General features: G+C 57.9%; 1 protein-coding gene across 7 annotated transcripts in view; it reads right to left on the reverse strand.

Moving 5' to 3' along the window:
- Nucleotides 1-890: 890 nt before the first annotated feature.
- Nucleotides 891-26134, reverse strand: part of LOC142090013 (RNA-binding protein EWS) — a 31112-nt gene continuing 5868 nt past the window's right edge. Inside the window, exons 4-17 of one of the 7 annotated variants that reach the window (XM_075167227.1) lie at nt 26004-26127; nt 20372-20558; nt 18816-18983; nt 17845-18059; nt 17132-17312; nt 14307-14341; nt 13750-13782; nt 12766-12884; nt 12042-12171; nt 11511-11633; nt 11231-11399; nt 10735-10832; nt 9948-10218; nt 7492-7588 (exon numbers count right to left, since the gene is read on the reverse strand). In XM_075167227.1, coding sequence (XP_075023328.1) covers nt 7492-7588; nt 9948-10218; nt 10735-10832; nt 11231-11399; nt 11511-11633; nt 12042-12171; nt 12766-12884; nt 13750-13782; nt 14307-14341; nt 17132-17312; nt 17845-18059; nt 18816-18983; nt 20372-20558; nt 26004-26127 — 1950 coding nt within the window. Of the gene's footprint in view, nt 2565-3841; nt 4155-4458; nt 4556-4808; nt 4917-6931; nt 7589-9355; nt 9752-9947; nt 10219-10734; nt 10833-11230; nt 11400-11510; nt 11634-12041; nt 12172-12765; nt 12885-13749; nt 13783-14306; nt 15578-17131; nt 17313-17844; nt 18060-18815; nt 18984-20371; nt 20559-26003; nt 26128-26134 lie in introns of those variants that run through there. The other 6 variants (XM_075167226.1, XM_075167230.1, XM_075167229.1 and 3 more) reach the window with 6 other exon arrangements.

The following is a 26134-nucleotide window of genomic DNA, read 5'->3' on the forward strand; positions in this document are numbered from 1 at the left end:
GCTCCGGGGCTCCCCGTGGGGCACCGCCACCGTTCCCAGGGGAGATGGCGGGCAGGCACCTGGGGACCACAGCGGACACCCTGCTTTGGCACCCCAAGGTGGCAGCAGGACAGTCACCACCCGTGGTGACCCGCAACCTGCCCAGCCCTCGGCCACCTTGGGCAGCGGCGGAGCACGGCCGTGCCCCCCAGGGCGAGCAGCTCTCGGGTGGAGGCTCTTGGCCACGGGGCGCTTCTGGCTCCAGGCAGCCCCAAGGGCTTTGGGGACATGGAGGGGTCCCTGGCGCAGCCGAGGGGTCCCCATGGCTCTGGTGTCGGGGCCAACCCTCGCCCTGGCTCTTCCCTCCACTGCTCCCAGCCCCCCCGAGCCCACCTCCCTCCAGCACGGGGGGTCTCGCGTCCCTCCTGTGTGCCACTGGCACCCCCTCAGCGGGTCCCAAAGCCCCTGGGGGGTTTTGCCCCCACCAGACAGACGAGTGGACGCGGTGGGCTCAGCTCTGTTGGTCTTTACTGGTGTGGGGGGGCCGTGCGGGGCCGGAGGGGTGGGGGACGCGGTGGCCTGGGCAGGGGGCTCCACCACAGCCCCATCCCACCTTAGGGACATCAACACATGCTATAGAACTGCTGCTGCCAGCCAGGGGCTTATGGGTGCTGGAGAGGAACAAGCGACCCCCCCCCCCAAAATACAGGTTGTGACAATAAGCTGCATGTCCCCGAGTCATCTCAGATGTGGAGAGGAGAGGAGAGGCAACAAGAAGAGGAGATGAGAAGAGAAGGCCAAGAAGAGGAGAAGAAGGACATGGAGAAGATGACAAGAGGAGGAGACGCCAAGAGGAGAAGGGGGAGAAGGACAAGGACAAGGAAGAGAAGAAGGACAAGAAGAGGAGACTGAAAAGAAGATACCAAGAGGAGGAGAAGGCCAAGAAGAGAGGATGACAGAGAGAAGGAGAGGAGAAGATGAGACAAAGATGAAGAGAAGAGCCGGTTGCTTTCCAGCCCCGTTCCCAGGCAGCTGGGACGCAGCTCTCTGCTCTGGCCACCACCACTGTGACCACGCCATGGCCACCCCCATGGAGCTGCTCTCCATGGGGACCGGGATGCGTCCGGGGCCCTTTGCTCCTTGCAGAGCCCAACCCCAACTGCCAACAGTCACCAAGCGAAGGAGTCCCAGCTCCCGACCACCCCGGCTCCGTGGCCATCGCCTGGCCAGGGCCTCTCCATGCAGGTGCCATCAGCTCCATGATGTCTCCGAGGGTGGCCGGGGGGACGCCGGGGGCTTCTCCCCATCCTGCCTGCCACCCATGGCCACCGAGCTGGGCGTCTCACGGCCAGGCGTCCTCATCCAGCCCCTCGTGCTCCCGCGGGACCCAGGCGGGCTCCAGGAAGGAGGAGAGGACGCTCTGCAGAGCCCCCCAGGGCTTGCGCTCCCCAGGCTTGGGGCTGCCGGTGGGGGGCCGGGGGGGGGCCGCCCCATAGCCCCGCGGGGTGGGGATCCTGGAGGGCTTCTTGTGGGGCTGCGTGTCCAGCCGGGGCTTGGCCCAGGGCCGGGGGGGTGGCGCGGGGGGGGAAGGCACCGGCTCGGGGACCCCCGGGGGGCCGTCCGCCATGGCGGGGGTCTCCTCCGTCTCTGTCAGCTCGTCCTCCCCCGGCGCCCAGTCGGTGTCGGACTCGGGGCCCCCCCGCGTCTCCCGGGCGTCCCAGGAGGCCGGGAAGCAGCTGCTCTCGTCGGAGGAGCTGGAGAGGGCTGGCCGGCGCCCCACATCCGCCATTTCGGGGGCCACCGGCGGCAGGGGGCCGGCCCCGTTCCCGCTCCGCCGGCCCTCCTCGGCGGGGAGGCCGTGCTTGCCGAAGACGTTGAGGGAGGACGAGGAGGAGCTGGAGGAGCAGTAGGCCGAGTCGGCGGCGGTGGCGGGGGGCGGCACGGGGGGGGTCTCCCCGTCCTCCAGCTCCTCCATCATCCGCGTGTTGGCCAGGAACTCCTCCTCCAGCCGGCGGAAGAGCTGCTGCTCCTGGCCGGGCTCCAGCCGCAGCGGGGCCCGCAGCCGCCGCGCCAGCTCCTCCAGCTCCCGTTGCAAGGCCTCCCCGGCCCCGCCGCCATGGGGGACCTCCCCGGGCACCCGACGCCCCCCAACACCCTCCTCCAGGGAGGAGCGGCGCGGGGTGGGCGCGGGGCTGCGGGCGGCCGGGCGGGAGGGGGTCCGGCTGCGGGCAGGGCTGCCGGGCCGGGAGGGGGTCTCTGCCCGCGTCCAGGAGTGCTGCCCGTCCCGCCGGCGGCTGATGAGCAGCAGGGGCTGGGGGCCGGGGCGGCCATGGCTGCGGGCGCGCGGCGGGGCCCGGCTGGGGCCGTTGGGCACCCGCGAGCGGCCGCGCTCCTCCGGAGCCGCTCGCCCGCCCGAGGAGGGTCCGGTGTCGCGGGGCGGCTGCGGGGGGACCCCCCGGCTGGGGTCCCGGCGGCGGGGGGTACCCCCGTCCCCAGGGCCTGGGGGACCACTCTGCGCCGAGGAGGCCGAGGAGTCGCTGTCGCCCGAGCAGCGGCGGGCGCGGGTGGGAGCGGGGTCACGGGGCCTGGGGGGGGCACGGAGAAGAGGCTTGGGGGGGGCTGGGGGCAGTGCAACCCCCATTGCCCCCCCCTTACCCCACCGTTGCCCCCCCATTGCCCCCCAATTATCCCCACATTGTCCCCCTGTTGCACACCCCATTGTCCCTGCATTGCACCCTCTTTGCCCCCCATTGCACCCTCTTTTGTCCCCCCATTGCATGCCTCATTTCACCCCCCATTGTCCCCTTTGCCCCCCCATTGCACCTCCATTACCCCCCCATTGCACCCCCAATTGCCCCGCCATTGCACCTCCCCATTGTCACCCCACTGCACCCCCCCATTGCACCCGATTGCCCCCCATTGCACCTCCAATTGCCCCCATTGCACCCCCCATTGCATCCCCCATTGCACTCCCATTACCCGCATTGCACCCCCAATTGCCCCCCATTGCCCTCCCATTGTCACCCCATTGACTCCCCATTGCATCCCCATTGCCCCCATTGCACCCCCCCATTGCACCCCCATTACCCCCATTGCACCCCCAATTGCTCCCCATTGCAACCCCCGCTGCACCCCCCCATTGCACCCCCATTGCCCCCCATTGCACCCCCCATTGCCCTCCCATTGTCACCCCATTAACCCCCCATTGCACCCCCATTGCCCCCATTGCAACCCCAATTGCTCCCCATTGCAACCCCCGCTGCACCCCCCCATTGCACCCCCATTGCCCCCCATTGCACCCCCATTGCCCTCCCACCCCACCCCACGCCCCTTCCCGCTTTCCCAGCGCTGCCCCCCGCCCCGCGCCGCCCGGCCTGCCAATCATCGTCGGGGGGCGTGGCTACGCCAGGCCCCGCCCCGCCCCTCGCCATGCGCACTGCGCCTGCGCGGCGGCAGCGGCGGGAAGAGGCGGCGGCGGGGGGGGGCGGAATGTGGGGACCCCACGGCCGCGACCCCCAGAGCACGAGGGAGGAGGCCTTTGCCCCACGGCAGGCCCCAGCCCCACGGCGGGGCGAAGGCGGGGGGCAGCGCCACGGGGCTGAGGCCTGCTGTGGAGTTGGGCCCTGCTGTGGGGCAGAGGCCTTGCCAGGAGGCTGAGGCCTACAGTGGGGCTCAGGCCTTGCTGTGGGGCCGGGGCCTGCCACGGAGCTGAGGCCTTGCCGTGGGGCTGGGCCTGGGAGGCAGTGGGGTTCCCCAGCTGGGCTGGGCTTCCTTCCCCTGGCATAGGGCAACAGCAGGCAATCGTCCCCCCACCTCCCCCCCCGCCTCCACCCCTCCCAAGCAGCACCCATGGGTGCCCTACCTGAGCGTTCCAGCTGCCCGTGGCTCAGCGGGGCTCCTTGAAGGGCTGGCAGAGCCGGGCAGGGGGGCCGGCCCGCCCCGTGGGGGCAAACCCTCCTGCTTGGCACCAGAAGGTGGCTTCGGGATGCCCGTGTCCCCGACACCCTTTGGCTGGTGGCTGCCCCGCTCTGTCCTGGTGTGGCTGCTGTCCCCCCCGGCTGCGCGGGGGCGGCGGGGTGTGCTGGGGCTGGGGACACGGGGCGCAGGGGAGAAGCTGCCAGGAGCCGTTTTTTGTGGGGAGAAGCCTGGGGTGCGGGGCTGGGGCAGGCGGTGAGCTGGAAACAGAGACGGCAGGGGGTCAGGGCGGGCATCCCTCGCCACCCAACCCCCTCCTGTCACACCAGCACCCGGCTTTTCCAGCCAGGGTGGGTTAATCCCCATGGGAATTAATTTGGCCAAACCCTTGCCTTTCCTCACCCCCCTTTTCCCATTTCAGCCGGATCAGCGCCCCGAGCAGCCCAGCCCCAGGGAAAGGAGCCCCACGGAGAGCCAGGAGCCGTGAAACATGGTGAGGTGGGGTGGCACCGGCCATGGGGGGTGGGGTGGGTGGGGGTCCCTGGCATCCCCGGGGGCACTCACAGAGGGAGGAGCAGCGGCACGGGTCGTGCTTGTCCAGGTAATGTTCCAGTGTGTCCCAGCCGCCGCCGACGCGCACCATCACGTGGCTCCTCAGCACCTGCGGACAGCCCGTCACCCTGCCCGCCCTGCCTGCTCCCCAAAGAGGGACCACTCCTGGCGGGGGGCGAACGGCCCTCCAGGTCCCCAACGTGGGGCAGCTTGTGGGGAGTAAATTCAGCTCAGGGCCCACCCCACCACGGGGTCCCTCAGAACGGGTCCCCACTGCACCGAGGAGCAGGGGAAGGAGGAGGGTGGGGGGTCCCGGCGTAGGAGGGGGGACACGGGGCACGAGGTGTGGCGGCTGCTCTTACCCGGACGAAGATGAGGGTGCTCGAGTCGCCCACTTTGTATTTACCCTCGGAGACCTTGACCATGGGGAACTGGGAGGGGCAGGAGCAGCAGCCCAGGATCTCCCGCACCTGCCGGCAGAGGGGCGAGAGGTCAGTGGGGCGCGGACCCCCAGCTATAGGGCCAGCCCCTATAGATTGCTGCAGGCGGAGGGTCTGTATAGAGCCCACAGAGAGGGGGAGCGGGGGGGTGCTCTGCCCGGCAGCTCCCCTCCTCCTGCCCGTGCTTGCCCCCGCGCTGCCTGTACCTGCTGGGAAGCAGCTGGGTGGGTTCGTGCGGGAGCCCAAGCCGGCAGCTCCCACCACAGCCCCGGGCGGTGGGGAGCACCCACAGCACCCACACGCCGTGGGAGAAGGGCCCGGGGGGGCTTCCCACGGCCGGCCACCCCCGAGCGGGCTGAGAACGGGCACAACTCTCTTCATCTGCTGCCAGCCCCACTCTCTGGAGCCCACCCACTCTGGGACCCCCGGGTGTGGGGAACTCAGAGCCGCCCCGAAACCGGGAAGGAGGAGGAAACCCCACCCGGCCCCGAACCGTGGGGGATTTGCCCCCCCCAAGCACCCCGCTATGGGGCAGGGACCTCCAGTGCCCTGCTGCACCCCACATCCACCAACAGAAAAGAGTTAAAGCCCCATTTTTTTTGCCCCCACCCCAACTTTTAACATCCGGCACTGATAAAAAGCCAAAGGGAGGTTTGGGGGGGCCGGCCAGGGGACCCCCCATGGCCGTGGGGCTGCCTCCCTGCCTGCCTGCCCGCCAGCTGCCGGCTCTGCCTGGGGCGGCCGCCCTGCCCGCGGCCCGGCCGGGGCTGACGTCAGGGATTAGGCAGGGAGCCACGGGGGGACGTGGGGACGCGGCCGCATCCTGTCCCGGCCCGGAGGGGGGGACTCAGCGCCACCTCCCTCACCCCTAAATTTGGGGTTTTTTATAATTCCTCTTTTTTTGTTGTTTTTCTTTTTTGCAGTTCTGCCTTTCTGCCCATTGCAGGGGTCCAGCCAGGGCAGGATCCGGCTGCTCCGGTTCCCATCCGGGGCAGCAGCCGGGTGGCAAGGTCAGCCCCAACTGGGGAAACTGAGGCACGGGGTGTGTGGGGGGGTGGGGGGCTGCAGTGAGGGGGGGTCCTGACCCTGCTGCCATCTGGGGGGACACGCGGGGACCAGCCGGGCCGGATCCGGCACCATCAGGCTCCTCCCCGGCTCCAGCGCTGCCCATAAAAGCCGATGGCGAGGAATTACGCAGCCCGGAAAAATGCAGCCGGGGTTGGCAGCGCCTGGTCAGGGGGGCTGGGGGGGTTTGGGGGGGCAACAGCGGGGGGGGCCTCCCCCCTTGCAGTGGCACTGGGTGGAGTGGGGGGTGCAGGATGCTTCCCCGCCCCCCCCCCCAGTATGGCGGCTGCGGGACTTAATGAGGAATCGGGGTTTCAATTAAAAAACAGCTTTGCGCTTAGGGGGTCAGGGGAGGGCAGAGCCCCCCTGTTCCCCCCCCGTGTCCCCCCCGTGTCCCCCCCCTCTCTGTATTAATCCGCTGCCTCGCACGTGGGCCAGATCCTGCACCCAGCCCAGCTTTAATCCCCACTGAGCCTCCCAGCCCCGGGGGGGGGGTCCCTGCACCCCGGCTTGCGGAGGGGACCACACCCCCCCCCCCCATTCTTAACACCCCAAATCGTGGCTGTGAGCAGCCGGGATGTCCCCATGTCCGTCTGTCTGCCTTGGGGACACCAGCCCCAAGGTGCTGGGATGAGGGCCAGGTCCGGGCAGGAGCAGGTTCCTGGGGTGGGGACCGCTGTGTCCCCCCCCACCGCAGGGAGGAAGTGGCAGGGGCAGAGGTGACACCCGTGTCCCCCCTGGGATGTCAAGAGGCTCCACAGGGCACGGGGGCCTGGCTGGGCGGCCGAGGACCTCCCATGGCCACGGAGAGCCTGGGTGGGTGGACAGAGAGGACCTCCCAAGGGCCATAGAGACAGGTGGGACCTCCTGGGGGCCATAGAGCAGCCCATTGGGCAGACAGAGAGGACCTCCTGGGGGCCGGTTGGGTGGCTGGGGAGGCCCTCGCCCAAGGACGGGACTGGTGGGGGAGCGCGTCTCACCAGCTCATCCAGGTTCTTCAGGTCGCAGAGGGCGATGGGCCGGGCCCTGCCGGGGTAGGTGGGCGCCTGGGGGTCCCGGCTCTCCTGGCGCGTGCCCAGCATGCCATAGGCCATTTGGTCCCTCATCTCCTCCTCGATCTCCTCCTCCATCTGGATCAGCATGGGGGCCAGCATGCCAAACTTGGAGCCCCTCCTGGCCACCTCCAACAAGCAGAGGACAAAGTTCTTCTCGTTCTTCTTCAGCACCAAGTCATTGGTCTCGAACATGAGGACGTCCTGGATACCGAGGTCCTGCCGGCACCACTGGATGAAGTTGGAGACGTTATCCCGGGCGATGAAGGAACCAGGCACCACATTCTTGGCTTGAAAGACGACCTCGTTCTGGGGGACGCGCATACGGGTGGCCACCTCGGGGTGCCGCTGCTGGAAGTCCAGGGCGATGCGGTTGACGTTGTTGGCGTGGCGGCAGAGGTGGCAGCCCGTCTCCAGGCTCTCCAGGAAGGTGTCCACCTGGATGTCCAGGTCGTAGAGGGTGTTGAACCACTCGGCCAGGTCCTCCTTCATGGCCTCCAGGTACTCCTCGCTGGAGCGGAAGGGACGAATGCTCTTGGAAGCGGCCGACTGGATGTGGCTGGGGTCGGCCATGGCGCTGCCTGCCTGGGGTGGGGGGGCAATGGGTGCCGTTACCGGCAGACACAGGCAGACAACACCCCCCACCCCCCCCAGCCCCCCAGCCTGTCCCCCCACCAGCGGCTCCGCCCCCAGCAGAGTTTGGCCACCTGGTGCCCCCCTGCCCCTGCCCCGTGCCTCAGTTTCCCCCACCCCCTACCCATGGGCACCATCTCCAGAACCTGCCTGTCCCCTGCCAGGACCCGCAGCACCGGCACCCAGTGTCCCCCCACCCCATGTCCCCCCACCCCGTGGCCCCCCCCACCCCATGTCCCCCCCCTCCCTGTGCCCCCCCCGTGTCCCCCCCCTCCCTGTGCCCCCCCCCTTGTGTCCCCTCCACCCCTCCGGGTTAATGAGTCACTTGTCACCGATGTCCCCCCCCAGGCCCTGGCTGTGGGACTGCGGCAGAAGGGACCCCCCCCCCCCAAAGCTGCCCAGTCATGGTGGGTGTCTCCATCCTGGGTGTCACCACCATGGGAGCAGGTGACACCCCGCGGGACCGTGGTGACAGCAGGGGTGGCCCGAGCCAGGGGCAGGGGGACAGGAGACACCCCCCCCCCAGCTACCAACCCCGAGTGGCGGCCCCGGGGGGGTGCTGGGCCTCACCGCTCAGCGACGGGGGGGCCTGCACCCAGGGGGTCCCTGCCCTCCCCGACCCCTTCCGGTGACCCCCCGCCCTGCTGGGGGGGGGGCCCCAGTGACCCCCGCTGCTGCACCCCCCCCCCAGCCCCACACCCTGGGGGGTCCCTGCTGCCGGCGGGGGTGTGTCTCCGCACCCCGGGGGGGGGTGCCTGCCGGGGGGGGTATCTATACCCGGGGGTCCCCCTTCCCTTGGTGGGGGGGAGGTGTCTTTCTCGGGGGGGGCCCTGCCCCGGGGCGGTCTGTCTGTCTGCCGGGGCGGGGGGGAGAGGGTCAGCACCTGCGAGGCAGATGCCGACTTGTGCGGGAGGCACGCACACGGGTGGGGACACGGGTGGGGACGCGCGCGGGGGCACAGGGACAGGGACTCCACCACCCCCCCCCGCACTCACCGCCGGCTCCGCGCTCCGCTACCGCCGGGCCGGGCCGCGCCGCCCGCCCGCTCCCCGCTGCGGGCCGGGCCGCGGCTCTGAGCGCCGGGGGGGCCCCGCCGCTGCCGCCGCCGCCGCCCGGCCCCGCGCAGCCCCCGCCGCCATCCGCCGCCGGGAGCGGAGGGGCCGGAGCGGAGGGAGCGGAGCGGAGAGCGCCCGCCCGCCGCCCCGCGCTGCCGCCGCCGCCGCCGCCGCGCCCCGGCCGGGAAGTTGGAGGCGGCCCAGAAAGGGCCGGGACGGGAGCGGCGGGCGGGGGCGGGCGGGGACGGGCCCACACGCGGGACGCGGACACGGGTGGGGGGGCCATACAGCGACGTAGCGACACACAAACACAGCGATACCCCGCTCCCCCAGCCCGGCTGTGATTTGGCACGGGGGGGGCCACACACGCCCCGGGGACCCCCAGGTTGGAGCTGCCCCCCCCAACCCCGACTCCTCCCGTCGCAGCTTCCCCACACCCAGCCCGGCACGGGGGCCCTGCCTCCAGCCCCGGCGGCAGGTGGGGAAACTGAGGCAGGGGGGTGACTGCACCCCCGAGGGGGGTGGCCGGGGCCGCACCCAGCCCCGCTCAGCCAGGGGCCTGCAGGGCCGCAGCGGGGGGGAGCCAGGGGTCCTGTGGCTGCGGGGGGGCGCGGGGCCGTCCCCCCCCCCGTGCAGGGATGCTCTCAAGAGAGGCCAGAAGTGGTACGGTTATAAACAGCGGGAATTTTATTTTAAAAAAACCATCACAACCATGAACACGGTTACAGTTCGCCGCCGCCCGGGGTTTGCGCACAGCATGCTCACGACAAGGGGGCCGCACCGGTTTAGTTTTCGTTAAACAACCGTTTTTAAAAGGGAGGAGGGGGAAAAGAGAACTCGGCACGCTACCGTTGAACTCGGTTTTAATGTTTCTCCACAAACGGTGAAAAATACTAAAGTACAGACAAGGAATAATCATAATGTTGTGGCCAACATTATAAATATGGAATTATAAATTTAAAACATTTTCTGGTTTAAAAAATAAATCTGGTAGTAAATGCAGCTCTGCGGGGTCCGTCCCTAGTAGGGCCGGTCTCTGCGCTCCTGGCGGTGCTCGCCCCTGCGAGCGGAGGGAGAGCCTGGGTCAGTCACGGCACCCCGGGAGCCCTCCCCGGGCCGGGGAAGGGCCCTCGCCCCCCACCCGCCCCCTGCCCCGTCCCCTCTCCCCAGTGACCAAGGTGCCCCCAGCTCACGCGTCAGGGTTTGCCCCCTCCCCAGCGGAGCCTCAGCCCCCCCCACCCGCTCTCCCTACGTACTTGTCCATCTTTCCCGGTCCTCCGCGCCGTCCGCCTCTGCCTCCACCTCCCATCTGTTCCATCAGGGGTCCCGGGGGGCCCCCGGGTCCTCCCCCTCCTCGCCGTCCGCCTCCTCCGTAGCCACCTCGATCCATACCCCGGCCTCCTCTGAATCCACCTCTGTCTCCACCGCGGCCACCTCTGAACATGCCACCGGGTCCCCCACGGTCCATGAGGCCACCTCCTCGCCCACCTCTCATCCCCCCGGGGCCGCCTCTACCGCGGTCTCCGCCTGGGAGAGAGGAGAAGACTCTCAGAGCGCTCCGAGGGGAGCGCCAGCCCACTCCCGACGCTCCTCCGGCCTCCCAGGCCCTGCCCCGCTGAACCCGGCGCAGCCAGCTCCGGTACCAAGAACGGGAGAAGGTCCAGGAGCGGCTGGGAACCCCGAGGGCGACCAACGCTGCAGGGGAGCGCAGCAAGCACACCCCACCCAGCTTCTCCTCCAGAGCCTGGAGAGACGGGGCTCATTAAGGGCACTGCCTAACGAGGTAAAAGTGGTGCTTTGGGGAACTGAAGTGCTGAAGACAGCCCCAAGGAAGAGCCTCGGCAGTTCAAGAGCTGGAAAGCGTGGGAGGAGCAGAGGGCTGAGCGGCCCCAGCCTCCATTCTGCAGCTCGAGGAGGGATGCGGCCCCAGCAGCTCGCGGGGCTGGAAAGAGCCGCTCCCGAGCGGCCTCAGCGCAGGCTCGGGGCAGCTCGCTGGAAACCCGGGTGCCTCCAGCCCCGCCGTGAACTCCACCACCCACGTACCTGGAGGGGGGAAAGGGGGTGGAAGAAACCCTTCTGGTTTGGGAGCCTTGCACTGGTTGCACTCTGTTCTCCAGGCGAAGTTCTGGTTTCCGCATCCCCTGGGTAAAAACACCAGTTAGCAAAGCCCGGGAAGGCGTTCCTGGCGAAGTAACGCTCGGAAGCGCTGCCCAGCCGTTAACAGGAGAGCAGAAGGCGAGGAGACACAAGAGCTGGTCAGCTGGACCTGGAGCAAGTCACGCCACAGCCACAGCCCCCCGGCAGCGACGCAGCCCTCCCTCCCTGCTCCGGATGGGAGAAAGGAACTTCCTCGGAAGGCCCAGCAAGTGATTTTAGGAAAGTCCCATTTATCCGGGCCAGCACCTCGGACAAAAGGGCCCCCTTGGCACTCCGAGATGAGAGATGGCCGTTGTCACCAGGCGGGAGTGACCACAGAGATGCCCGGCTCACGTGGAGCTGCTGTGACGCGTGGAAGATGCGGGGAGCACGGGATACTTACGGATTGGGACACTGCCAGTCGCCGGCTCGGTGCTGGACGCTCCCGCCGGAGGGGTTTCCCCGGGATCCCCGCGGTCCTCTCGAGGAGAAGCCACCCCTGTCTCCACCTCTGCCTCCCATCCGGCCCATGGGGCCGCTAGGCCCCCCCGGGCCACCGGGCCCCCCCGGACCTGCAAGGAAGGCTCCGTTAATGCCAGGAGGCGCTGGCCAGGGCTGGAGCACAGGGCGCAGCTCGGCAGGTGCCGCACCTCCGGCCGTGCCCTTGGGGGGCTGGACGTTACCTCCGCGGAGCGGGGGAGGCATCCCCCGCTGCTCACGAGGGGGCATCCCGCCTCGCATGCTGTTCATCGGGCCCTTCTTCCGCGCCAGGGTAACTTTGAGCTTGCTCCCCTGGAAATCCTTCCCTAGGAGGAATACAAGGGCGAGAGCATCACTTCGTGCCGCAAACTTCCGCTCCTCGCCGGACCCTGGTGTCACAACCGCTGCACCACGTCGTTAATCACACGGAAAATTTTACCCAAGCGTTGAAGACAGCAGAAGGGCAAAATTCCAGATAAACTCCCGCACGGGAGATAACAGGCGACAGAAGCCTGAGCACCTGAGGACAACCACAACCCCAGCACCACGCTGGGTTATCTGTTCCAGTTAAAACCAGGAACTTCTTAGGCAAAAGCTTGACCACCTAGAGCTAGTCTTAAATGACTACGATCCTCCACGCACCGAGGAGGGAAACGCTGACCTTGGTTGGACAAGAATTTAGTTCTGAAATCAAGAACAAAGCGATTCCATCCCAAAACACACCCCATACTCACCATCGAACCATTCGACAGCTGTTTTGGCAGTAGACGGGTCATCGTAAGACACCGTGGCGTCTCCTTTTGGTTTGCCGGTTTCCTTGTCGATGTAGAGGTTTATCATAGGCTGCCCAGTCCTCTTGTTCATCTAGCAGGACAGTAAAATGTCACCTCAAGTCACACCTCCCCATAAGCTGAGCGGGGATTTACTCTCCTCTGTTCTGCTTTCGACTTGAGACAACCCAGCCTCATTTTGGTGACTCCGTGGCAGAAGAAAGGGCCCCTCTGGCTGCCCAGACAACCCAACAAACGAAGGAACCGGCCCAGAGCAGCACTGCCTGGCCCAACAGGCCTTTCCCGTGTGTACCTGGCAGCGCAAGAACCGAGCTGCAGCCTCCCCACATCCTCCTCCGCTCTCCCCAGCACCCCGACCCCTCGCGCTGTCACACGTCCCACCAGCAGCAGATCCACGCTTCCTCCACGGCTGCAAGCGCTGGTGCTCCTGCAAGTCTAATCATGTTGAGGGAGACAAATCCTGCAAAGGTTCCTTGGGAAAGCTTGAGCCAGAGGTCAACGCCAGGCTGTGGCCACCCTACTGCCCGAGCAGGCAGAGACCTGCCAGCTCCTGGAAATGAAGGGCTAAGCGGAGTCGAGCACCGTGCAGGCAGGGAGGAGGTGCGCCATCCCCTTCCCTCAAGCCCTACCAGCTGGAGGCCGACCTGCGCACGTGCGTTCCTCTCACCTTGACAACACCGCACTGTTTGAAGAAATCTGCCAGGTCCTCCAGGGTCACATTATCATTGAGTCCCTGCACATAAACTGAACTGTTGTCTGAGTCCTCATCCGGGTCCATAGGTGGGCCTAGGAGACAATTCGTGGTGTCATTGCAGGGAGAGGAAAGGCAGCGGTACAACATAACGAGCACTTGTCACCACGTCACCCCCTCAGCCAGCTGCGGCTTCGCTCTCAAAGAGCGTATTTATGAAGCGGCCTGAAAACCCAGGCACTGAGAGGCGGCTCTACACCACCTTCTCCAGGCAGGCAGGCAGGCAGGCAGGCAGGCAGGCAGGCAGGCAGGCCTGCGCTGCACCCCGCTGCCGAGCCGGCCTGCCTCCCGCCGGCTGCCGGGCTGCTTCTCCTGCCGCAGCCAGACACCCACAGCCACCCAGCGCGAGGAGAACCGCTTGGTTGTAACGGGATACATCCGAGATGAGACGCGAGGAAGGCCTTTGGGCTCCCGCACACGGACATCCACCCCCCCCGCGCTGCGCTAACCCCCCCTTTCCGCAGCAACGTGCCGATCCTGGAAGGCTGACGCATAACTTCCAGACACGCCTGTGCAACAGGAAGGAAAGAGCTGCGCGGCGACAGGCCAGGGGTGGCACAAGAGGAGGCCACTGGACCAGCGCGCACAAGCTCCGGGCTAAGGCTGCCTGAAAAGGGCTTTCTGCTGAACCAAACAGCGGCGGAGCAGCTCCCCCAAAAGCCCCCCCAGCTCCTGCGGAGAAGGGTAAGCATCTCACAAACACGGGCGGTTTTCCACCAGACCAGCTGTTCTGATGAATCGGGAATCGAGAAATAAATGAAATGGCCAGAAAGAGACTGCGAATGGCAGAGCATCCTCGTGCTCCTACGGAAGGGCTACATCTTCCGTGGCTACAGCCCTCGTCCGGAGCAGGGAACGAGCACAGAGGTCGCAATTTCACGAGCAGTTATTGGCAATTACCTAAATCAAGGTCCGGTCCTTCTTCCATGTGTCCTGCCAGTCGGGAAAGAATCATAAGAAGCTGTGTTAGTGCACGCCTTGCAGGCTGAAGAACCGACACACACAATACTATCTACTTATAACCACCATTCGATGGCGCTGGTTAAACTCAAATTGACCTGCATTGCAAAAACATCAGCAATGCACCTTTTACTTGGTGATCGGTTTGCTATTTTTAGCAGCCTTTCAAACCATTAACCACTATTACACTTTTTTTTTTAATGCTTTACCAGGCCAATCGGTTTTACGTTCATTAATAAAAAGTTACTTTACGAAAAATTTATTAAATCCAAACCATTTATTTTCCCCAAATTACAGAAGTGGTTGCTCAATTCTTCCAAGTTACCCTGTGTCCTGTAACCGCATACCCCTAGGCATTGCCGGCAGTACCCATTACAGTCTTGTTGCATATGTCATTTTAACCACTTAAACTAATAAAAATTACACTTTGTTCTACAAACTGACTGCAATTTTTTTTTTTTTTTTAACACTATCCATTGTAATGCTCAAAAACTTACCACCAGGCTTATTGAAGCCACCTCGCTCTCCAGCGCTGCTGGGGGGATAAACGAAGAAATGAAGGCCTTTCCCTTTACAAAGCCAGTACCGCTCTGAGCCTCTGCGGCTCACTGGGAAGAAGGGCACTGGCTAAACATCTCCAAACAATGCATCTGTCTCTCTCTCTCTCATCTCGGCACTATGCCTTTCTTCAGGGCAGCTCGCTCAAATTTCCTTTACATATACGCAACCTCGCTTGTCTGGTTTTAGACACCACTTTGCTGTCGGTACCCTTGCATTACTTGTATGGGTATTATCAGTGCAATACTTGGCAAAAAATGTTTTCGAGCGTTATAAATTGGGCTTTTGCTTCAGAGAAATTGTGGGGTCGTTCGCTGGTCAACTCCCTCCCCTCTGTGTGTACATAAAGGTGCACCCTCAGCCTCTCGCAGCACGAGAGCGAAACGAGCCCGCGGGTCCCTGACATTAACAGTTAAAAAGGTAGGAGACAACCATACGCGATACCTACAACACAGTTCAGATGACATTTCCGCTAAAAACCTCGGTATAAAGCCATACATTCAGGTCACTACTGAATTTAACAAGTCTCTGTGGAGGGAGAACTTACAGAATACAGCGGGGGCTCGAAGGCCTGGGGTGCAGCTTTGTGGACACAGACCAGAACGGAAGATTTCGGCACGCGCCAATGCAAACTCACGGCCGCAGCTTTCGTCAAAAAGCTTTGGCTGAAGCGTTCAGCTAAGACTGCTTTCAAGCGCTGGTTAATTAGGAAAATGCCACCTGAAAAGGATTTTGATGTTTCTTGCTCTTTTTGGAGAGACAAAAAGCTGTTTGGAAGGAGACGAGCAGAGGAGGGAGAGCACCGCCTATTTTCTAGCAAGTATTGCACCTCTAATACTGGAAAAAAAAAAGTCGTCAATACACAGTTTCAAGCTGTTGCATGCAGCTTTGCCTCCTTTTGTTAAAGTACACACCATTTACGTAATGTCTCTCTTTTTAAACATATACGTTTACACTTGTTAACGTTACACAATTCTAAAGTAGTATACCTCCTCTGGTTTTATTACCAAACAACAAGTATGCAGTTACCAAAGTTACAGAAGGATTCCATTTATACAATGAATACATTTGGTTAAAAATATTCTATGTATATTTTTCCTCTCCATATGGACACCGTGTCTAGTCCCACTTTTCATTATGCTGCCGGCTGAGTACTGAGTACGGGTACTTTTTAAGTATTGAAGTGTATACAAGGCTCTCACTTTGTAACCTGTAGCATATAAATGCGACAAAGCATGTTAAAAAGTTTCCATGTTTAACAGCCAATGAAAATATAAAATAATTGAGTCAATGAAAAAGGGCACGTTAATAACATCGAGCTCCTTACCTGCCGGAGACACTGAAATCCATCACCACAGCATGATAAGAAGGGCCGAGTTCCCCTACCTGCCCTTGGCGTTCATAGGAAGGCCGCCTTTTCTATGGACAGCAGAAAGTCTACGTCCATAAAGCAGGGGAGCCTTTGTAATGGTCTAGTCAGGTGGGAATCGCTACGTACGCAATTTAAGCTCAGATTAGGGCGTGAAATCAGAGACAGATGACAAATCTTTTGCATGAGGAGCTCCGAAGGGGCTAGAAATTTTAAGATGTGATGATAGACATTTCAAGTGCCTACATCTACTTTAAACCATTAGAGATAAATACATCATGGGTGAAATCTTTATGCAGAACCACGGAACTCTGTTCCACTCGAGCCAATTCAAGCCAGATGTGCTCCAACACAAGCCAGTCTTTTTCTTCTATTTCCATACACCGGTAGTTGTATTTCTCCGATAAAGATTTCATGCCACTTCAATTCATTTCGACAGAGCTATGCAGAATGGGACTACTGATTGCCAAACTCCGGTTGCCACCAGGTTGTGAAACACCTTCAGAAGTTGCCTATCCAGGAGAAGCTGCAATTCCGGCTGCCCTGCCAAGTACCAGGGCTAGCACTGCGCATCCCACGCCACATCTCCAGTGTGCACCTAGGGACACTCTGCATAGCTCTGAACGACGGTGTGAAGGGACGGAACACACACAAAGCTCCATCTTCCTTCTCTCGGGAGCCTTTGGGACTAGTCCTCCTTCCTCCCCTCTAGCAAAACGAACATCACAGGCGGGGAGACACACTGCTGACCTGAGGGCGTAGGTTTACCAAACCAGATTTTGCCATCAGTTAACACGGCCAAACTGATTTAGACCCCCTGCAAGCTCCAAGGGGAGCAGTCCTGGGAGCCAAGCCAGCTCTCTCTACTTTCTCGGGGTCCAACCAAGCTCCGAGTGGTCCGGCCACTCAGAGTCGTGGCTTCGACAGCAGCAGTCTTGCCCCAGGCACACCCTTGCGTGCTACTGCTAAGGTGAAGAGGCTGACGGCGTAACACGGGGCTTCTGCCTTCTACACACCTGAACTGTCAAGATCCCCACTAGTGAGGCCAGGGAGTGACTCCTGGGCCTGGCGGAAGGTTTGTGTGTGTTCGATCCGGAGTTACTGTTAAACCCCACAGAGGATTTCACCTCTGCGTGACCACGAAGGGAGCTGAAAGTTCCAGGTTTAGTAATACCCCTAATTCCCCCCGGGGCCCAACCAGCTGCAGGACAAAAAAAATAGATCCTGCTCCTATTTCCCCTAGGATAATATTTCCATGGATTAGAAGCAATGCTGCTACAGAGATGTTCTCCATGGAAGTACCATTGGGAATGTCAACCTTTCAGTCCCTTCTTTCCATTTCAAATCCTAAGGGTAAACCAGAATTAGATAAAAGGAGAAAAGACTTGCTCTTACCCCATTCCACCGCGTCCTCCTCCCCGCCCACCTCTGCTCATGCCTCCGCGATCATATCCCCCTCTTCCCCTGCCCCGGTTATCAGGGCCGCTCATATTCCGGTTCTCTCCTGGGCCTGAAAAGCCTCCGGATTCCTGTCCATATACGTTCATGCTGCTAGGATGGTCCTGACGGAATGAGCCTGAGGAAGTTTGTAACAAACACGTTAGGGAGCTGCAGACAACACTGGGTTGAAGCTGCCTGTCCCCTTTTTAAGCCCTTTTACCTGCCTTCAGCACCAATCACTTGCTACGGCGCTTACAGCAACCGTGTTAATTTAAGGAGGTTAATAAACCGCCCTCTGTTTGCAGAATCAAGTTTTACATTAGGCCCCACCAGTATGACTCCTGCCCGCTGCCACCTGGCCAAACAGAATTGTTTACACCAAGCCTTGCCCACTCCAGCCACAACAGTATTTTGTGCTTCTGTGTTTTTCAACCACCCGTTCACCTTCGCCACGCTGAGGCCAGTATCACGATCTGCCACTGCACCAGGCAAGCCGTTTTTCAGTGAGAAAGGGCAAAACCCAGCTAGGGTGTGCTCTCCCTTCAACACAGCTGCAAGCTTCAGACCCAAAGTAACGCCAGGCCTCCTTCAGAGCCAGCCCACCCTGCGAGGGCGAGGGAGACCGACCCCTTCCTCCGCAACCACGCAGCTCTGCTAAGCACACTCACTCTGTTGGCCGTAACTGCTGCTCTGCTGGCTGTACTGGCTTGGGGCCTGGCTGTAGGATCCCGTCTGGGGCGGGTAACTAGTCGGCGGCGGCTGCTGCCCGTAGCTGCTTTGCTGGCCATAGCTAGTCTGTTGTCCGTAGGTGCTCTGTTGCCCGTAGGTGCTCTGCTGGGAGTAAGTGCTCTGATCGTAACTGCTTGGCTGCGTAGAGGAATAGCTGGAAGACAAAAGCATTGGAAAGACGGAAAGATGAGCCAATTCGCTGGCAATGTGCATTAGGCTGCAGGAGTGGCTCACGCTAGAAGGTAATGCAATTATAAGCCATATGTACTGTTGTAAACCATTTAAAAAGGTGAAGTCATCCTATGGAGGCTAGTCTGGTGGCAGGAGACAAAACAAACCTGGTAGACTGCTAAAAGCAAAATCCATGCGACCGTTCACAATTTATTCGTACCTCTAAAAAGAGACAGAAGTGCCAGGGCAAAAATCAGTGGCAATGAAAGTAACAGTCTCCCTTTCTGCCTTGGCACTGAAATATTTTCAGCTGATGGATAATAAAACAGTCCCCCCTCGCGCCTCGCAGGCTTTGAGAACTTCAGAACATATGCTTTGGCAGTCAGCATATTAAAGACACCTGAGGGGAAGAGGTGAGCCCCTCGTCAAAGCCAGTGTAAGAAGGCAGCAAAAGGTCACTATAACACACTCCATACCTAGGAAATTTCTTAAAAACATTTGTCATCGTTACACCTTGCTACTGCAGGTAGGTATGCAGAGACACTTACACACTCAGTCACAGCCACATCTTCCCTACGACAAGAAGTACACCAACAAGAACCACGCCTCCCTCCTCCCAGGACACCAAACCTCCTTTTACATCTGTTCGGTTAAAATCCCTTGAGAAAACCCCTTCTGCCCAAGCTAACTGAAAGTTCCCGCGCCAGCTGCATGAGGCTTAGCCTGCTGGGAGAGTTACCTGGTAGGAGGATAGGAGGGAGGCGCAGTGACCGGCTGCATTGGGTAGCTGGCAGGCACCTGAGGATAGCTGTAGTTGCTCTGTCCATACCCGAGGCTGGGCTGGCTGTAGCCTGTCGTACTCGATTGCGGCTGGCTGGTCTCTGCTGGTTTGCTGCCATCCTGGGGTCTACGGGGCAATATCGAACAAGAAGGAAACATTGCTGCAAGCCCCCACCTCTGGTAGCAGCGAAGGCGCTCAGATGCCCCCCAGGACAGAAGGGCACTACCTATTTCTTTGGGTAGCGTCACAAGCTGGCACCACATCGGTGTCCGTCACTCTGGTAGCAGCTAATATATGCTCATTAAACACTAAACATTTTAGCACCTGCTGACTGGGTATTCGCACGCTCCCGTGCCATCAGGAAAGGCCCGGGCAGCATCCTGAAGAGAGGGCACAGAGTGCTACAGCTTCTGGTCGCCAGCTGTGTTATGAAACCAAAGGGATTTAGCCTTTGGCTCTAGAATTGAGTCGAGGATGTGAAATGGCCAGGGAAGCGGGCAGCAGCACTGCCCCGCCGCTCGAGCTGGTTTTACACAACGTTTGGAAACGATTAGCTCAAAAGCAGCCAGAAACATTGTCAGTTAAATGCACCATTGTTTGGTTTAGAATCCAGTGCAAGCTGATATTGCCCCGTACACGTTATCCAATGAAAGGGAAAGGATGTTGGGGGTTGGACTAGATGACCTTTAAAGGTCCCTTCCAACCCAAACTGTTCTATGGTTCTATGTTTAGTATTAACTCTCAAGGCCTGAAAATAAAGAGAACCCTTTGCATGCGACTCACATGTCCCCTTCTTTTATATTCGTCCCATGCTGTTTATAATCTCCAAGTGTTTATCAGAGTGGAGGAAAAAGAGTTAAGCTACTTTTGTTGTACAAGCTGGGAAAAAATCATTTTATGATGTCAGGATTCATACTTACAAGTGTAATCTGACAGATACGGACAGAGCTGTGCCAAGCTCCGCCTTTCCTTACTGGAGTGGTTGCTACAAACATCAGGTAAATGAATGAAGTTTTTACTCACTACTAAACAAGTTTCCATTATGTATTCTAAATATTTCACATCCTGAGCAAACAATTAAACTAAATATACTATTGACAGTGCCCAGACACAAGAGATTTAAAAAGGAAACTGTCTACAGCGTGTGCATCCACTCAAGAAGTCATAGTACGTAACAGTATCCTGCCTGACCCTGTGACTCAAGATCAGATCAGACTGGTCCATTTTCTGTTCTCCATCGTGAGTCAAGAGCCCATTTTTGCTGCTTGGTTGCTCTCCTCGTCTCCCAGTAACAGTGCTGACTCACCGTGCCAGCGCAGAACCTACCTACGCGGCTTCCCCCAGCCCTGAAACGCAATGGGATCGGATGCAGCAAGAGCAAAGCTCAAGCGCAACAGGCAGAGAAAAGGTGTAAGCAAAACCAGCGGGCCCCAGTTCAGCTGGTGGTGTGCTGGGGCTCTCCCCAACAGCAGAGCAAACACAGCCTTAGGGGGAAGAGAGGAACCAGATGTTACCTTGTGGGAATGGACGCTGCTGGCTGCTGCCCGTAGGCTGGGTAGGCGGGCTGGGTGCCGTAAGCGGACGGTGCTGCGTAGGAAGCCTGGGTGGTGGTAACCGTAGCGGTGTTAGTATCGTAGGCGGCTGTGCCGTACCCCTGGACGGGCTGACTGTACGCTGGGGGGGCAGTCGGGGTGGTATAACCTAGAACAGACAACAGCCCCATCAGATGAGTTTGGCGACCTTCACTCGTAACGTTTCAGACTATCGCGCTTCTGTTGACGCTTTATCAGACCTCGGGTCCACCACCGATTTTACCACTGCAAAAATATCACAGGTAACCCGAAAATGATAAACTAACCCACGCCGCCCCTTCGCCTCCCTCGGAGAAACCCCCTGCCCTGGTAAGCCTCAGCCTACAGCCCCAGCTCTACCCTCACCATCCAAAAACCACGCTCCGAGGAGCTTTCTGGAAGCCACCCTTCAATCAGCATCCAAAGGCTGTTTGTTTACAGCTACCGAAGCTCACAGCTAATGTAATAAAGCGCACAGAGGGCAAGCTGAGGCATGCAGCGTCTTCTGAAAGCAGGAAGACTAAACAAAGCTCCTGTTAGCCCTGAAGTAAAAGAAACCCAATTGATTTAAGAAATACAGTCCCATCCTTTCAGCTTTTTTGAAAAATAAAAGCACAAAATGGCACCAGACTGACTTGACAAGTCTTTTTGAGCCATTTATAAAGTCTTAAAGAAAAGCACTTTACATTTGCTTTAAGTTAAGAGAAAGGTCAAAAAAGACACATAAGGTAGCTCCTGATGTTTTATGTATCTTCGCTTTTCTTAGAATTTCAGTTTGGTTTAGGTAAAAAGCTTAGAGGTCATACATTTATTTCTGAACAATTTTACAAGAATGTCCAAGATGCCCAAAACAGCTCCATTTAAATTAGTCTTTCCAGCAGCCGCCGCTGTATAATTTAGCCGACCATTTGGCTTGTCACAAAGGTGAACTACAAACCCGGCATTAACACGGTGGCTTTTTATAGTTAAGAACTTTGCGAGCAGGTTTTCAAATTATGAAACGGAGACTTAGATGAAAAAAGATCAATTAAAAATTTTGTTAGCAAAAGCTGGCTTACTAAAAACATGGATTGCCAAAGAGCAGCCAACTGGTCTCAGTCTTATTGATGTGATCTTAATTGCATCAATTAATGTAACAGCTTCTCCATCGCTTCTTATTTTTGATAAACATAGGACACTTGTGACATACTCTGCCTTCTAATTATACAGCATTTTAGGCAAATTGTGCTGTAGCTTTTTATTTCAATTCCCTAATTCGCAAAACAAATATACTTCCAGCAGAATATAGCGTACCCTCCCAAAGCACTGCGGTACTTCCACATCTCACTGTCCCTGCTACAAAATCAGGACCCTTCCCTATGGCTCTCTGAATCAGCAAGTAAAGAGGAAGAGAAGTGAGAAGAGGAAGTCTGCACAGCACATTCGTTAAAAAAACAAACTTCAGCTTTCTGTCCCGAGCCACGCTCTTGAGTTTTCTGGTTAGCCTCAGGATCCTGACGAAGGGGACGCAAGCCTGTGCACTCGTGTCACCTGCAACAGCTAGCCTAAAAGCCTCTGCCCGCACCCACAAGCCTCATTCCTCCCGCCCTGGGCCCCCCACCCTTGTCACGCTACCACCCTCCTGCTGAACACCACAGGCTGGCTTCCACATCGCAGGGCTGCCAACCTGGAAACACGAAAGCGAGAGAGCAAGCTCGTCTCCCACCAGGGAATTACGTGCACGAATCACTAGCAAATCAGTTTTCGTGGTCATTATTCTTTTTTGCTGAGAAACTCTCTGAAAAGCAAAGTCCTGTTCTGAGTATGGCCGAGCAGGGTGAATGGGATGATGCCGAACAGGATAAAATGAGCATGATTTTTAGAGCCTCGGACAAATTTATGCAGTCCAAACACTTAAACGTCAGCCACCACAGCATTTCCATAGAGAGCACTGACACCAGAAGTTAAAGCAGTCCTTATTTGAACTGGCCGAAGCCTGACCACTTACTAAAAAAGCCTGCTGATTGCCTAAGTACAGTCTGCAGTAAGTGCCGCTGAAGCCACCGCCTTGCCCTCGGCTGTTCTCGTCTGACTCAGAGCCACAGGGTGGTCCTCCCACATCTGGGCCCCCTTTCTCGGTGCCGTTACTGGCAGCACCAACCTCTCAAATCAAGCAAGCGAGCAGGTTTGCTAACACCTGGCTTTGTACAGTCAAGAGAATAAAAGAGAGGAAAAAAAAAATCCTTAATTTTAATGCTTCAGCTCTAGTCGGAGCATCGCCCTTGCGCACGTGTGCTCAGGAGGAAGGGTTTGTACCAAAGAAAGAAAAGGCAGTGATTTAACATCCCACTGGTCTAAATTTTCATTTCAACAACTTAGTTTAGGTCCTCTGAAAAATCCTCAAGTGCTGTGTTTTTGAGGGGGGCATTTACATTCCATCACTTCTCTCTCCTTCCCCTACCAGTTAGTAAGATAAACGGCGAGTCTGCAGAACAGATACTGTAAGAAAAAGGTAACAGAAGAACTTTGATAACTTGCTTAAGAAAGCCAGTTACATGGCTCAGTTTCCTCTCAAAGTATCCAAGCCTGCAGGCAAAACCCTTATTGAAGCTAGGAATTCTTCAGGTGGAGGGGAAGCTTGCAGGATTTGGTCCTCAGAGAACATCAGCTGAAAATACTGGATTCAAAGAGATTTATTCTGAAAGAAGCAGGCTTCACATCAGCTAGCAGCAGTTTTTGAAGGCTTCTCTCTGAGGCAACCAGTATTAAAAGCTACCCACGGGGTCTGCGTGCCCAAAGAGAGCCGACTCCTGTTTGGCACGTGTATCTTCTACCAGTGAGGGTCCGAACAAGGGGACGCAGGCTACCCTCTCTCTGCTCTATTTTGGTATAGCAGATTATTGTGGTAGCCAAGACAGCTATGGATGTGTACATTTCAAATTTTAAATACATTAGAAACTTAAAATATACATAACCCTAAATTTCACAGGTAAAAAGAGAAGTGGGAGTTGACTTCAGATAATTACCACTTAGCTACTTAAAGGAGATTCATACTTGAACATCTGAAATTATGCCTTTGTCCCCAAACAGCATTGTTAGAAAGCCAATAACCCTAACAGATGCAGCTCTTCGTTTACTCTTGTAATTCATACTTATACATCGCAGTGATTAGAGCAAACCACGACCACAGATCTGATGGTGCCGATTAATCCCCTAATCCAGTTGGCGTCCAGAGAGCTGCAGAGAAGCCAGCAGCTCCCCTCCTCTCTGTAACAAAGCGACGGGGCGACTCCAAGACAACCTCTTCCGACAGCCCCGGGGAGGGAAGAAGCGCAACCTGGGCAGTGACTCTCACCTCGGGTGGCCCAGGAGTCAGCGCAAGGCTGGATGGCGGAGTGCTTGGGACGGAAAGGTCCCCGGGCAGGCTAAAACCGCCCTCATCTGCAGCTCGGAGGCGACGCAGAGGAACGTCTCTGCCATTCCTGCAGAGTCCCGAGAGGGTGCATCTGCACAGGATTTGAATTTCTCTGACCACAATGGCATCTTATGCAAAAAATAGGCTGTTAAGGCAAAAAAAGGCACTTTGCTCTTAAGTAATTGCAGACATCCCTCTGCTACAAAAAGGCAATGCCTAGGAAAAATAGATTGAGATTCAACTGTAAAAATTGCACGTCTCTTAGGGCATAAAGACGTACGCCCCAGGCAACACCCCAGGCTTTATTTAGTATGAAAGGCAGAGACCGAGAGAGGGAGACAGGCTTTAAGCACTATCAGTCTCATTTGCACAGCTCTGGCTCCTCAAGGAGAGGCAGGTGTAGGAAGAATAAATACAACCTGGCGCTCTGCCTGGAGAATAACATCAACAGTTCTGCCACAGACCAACGCTACGTGGATTGAGGCAAATTGTACCTGAAGGCCTGATATGATCTTTCATTTGACCACTTCCTGAGTTTTCTTTTTTTTTCTTTTTTGGATGAAAAGAAAATGAAGCTTTTTGCCTAAAAAAAAGAAGCTGTGTAGAAAAGGTGAGTAATATTATCATTCCTCCAGCAAATATACTCTTAAGGGACAAGCAAAAACATAAACAGCACAGCTTCCTGTGACCTCTGCAGGACTGGAGTCCGTAGTAAGGATTAAAGGACTCAAACATTTCTAAGAAAGGAATTTTGAAAGTCCACAAATCCTTTTGCTGCCAATTTATGTCCATATACTTTTAAATGAAAGGAAAAAACCCTGTCGATAACCCACAGTGACACTGGCTAAAGGGTATTTGCTCTCATTCTGCAGGACATGCGCTAACTGCCAGGCAGAAATTTTCCTTATCTGTGTAGAGATGTTAAATATTTTCAGTGCCATATAACTGGATAGACTATAGGTTAATATTTTCTCTCCACCTCTTCCTTGTGAAGCATTCCTCAAGGGCTTCTGTGGCCAGATACCCCATTGCCTGTCTGTCCCGCTATTCCCTTGCTTTGGGAAGTATTTAAGAAAGATCCCACTCTAACAGATATTTATAATGTCCCTCATAGCAAAGGACGAATCTGCAGAAAATGGTACCCAAGGAGGAAAATTTGCTTTCTTTTTCAAAGTCTCCTGAATATTCAGTCCGAATATACCAGAATTGAACGATGTCTCAACAGTTTCTTTCAGACATGAAGACACTCCTATGTGCAAAACTCCCGTTCAAAGAGCACACGTTGGAATAGTTTACAGCGCGTTAATGAACATGTGACATATGCGTCTGCACTGGAAATCCAAAGACAACATGGAACATGCAAGGGTGGTGGGCAGGACGTCTGGACGTGTCTAACCATGCTGTTTACCCTTTAGGAAACGGTAGGACAATGGGGTTAGATTCACCCAAAACGTCTCGGGTGGCTGTCATTAGTGCTCAGGAAGTTTTATCCATAAAGTACGTCACTTGGAGACTTTACAGAGATGTGGAGATGGCAAACAGCATTGCAGCCTAGCGAATTCTCACTGTCGTTGTGTGCGCACGCTCTGACGCTGGACGTTTTTAGCGCTAAAACCAAGTGACAACTAAAGGGTTAACACCACAAGTTTAGACAGGATGAGACAGCATTTTCCATGCAAGAGTGAGCAGGATAGTCAAACCTGTACTGGTCCCTTCTACTGTGGGAAGCACAAGACAAAAAGTAGAGGGTACACTATCAGAACAGGCACACATCACTTCCACCGATTTGATTTTCAGGCAACCGTAGTGTCAAGGACACCGGTTCTCAAGAGCAGCCAGAGTACACGCCCCAGGGAGCGCTGCCGCGCAGCTCGCGTTTGCTTTGCTCTAAGCACAGCGCGCTCTGCAGCCACGCTTAGTTCCACAGCATGAACCAGCACCCAAAACGTTCCCTGAAAAAATAAACGGGCATGTTTATTTACTCCTTCTCAGCCCAACCGCATCCTCGCGTCATTTCAAACTGCCCTTCGCTCAAGGCAGGCTCTTGAGGAAGGAAGCCCTTTCCACATCAGAGCTGCCCAGAGGAGTTCAGTATGGTTTGGGCCGGAGTTCCCCAGTGCAGACTGGAGCTCAACCCCCTCCCCAGGATAAGTCACGCCTTGCAGGCAGCGGGGGTCTTACCGGTAGGAGGCTGCCCGTAGGACGTTGCATACGCAGTCTGCCCGTACGTTGCAGTCGTTTGGGGCTGTGTGTAGCTGACGTCGGTGGGTTGTCCGTAGGTTCCGTAACTCTGTTGCCCATATGTCTGCTCC

Source organism: Calonectris borealis, chromosome 18 (genome assembly GCF_964195595.1).
Source record: "Calonectris borealis chromosome 18, bCalBor7.hap1.2, whole genome shotgun sequence".
Taxonomy (NCBI): Eukaryota; Metazoa; Chordata; class Aves; order Procellariiformes; family Procellariidae; genus Calonectris; species Calonectris borealis.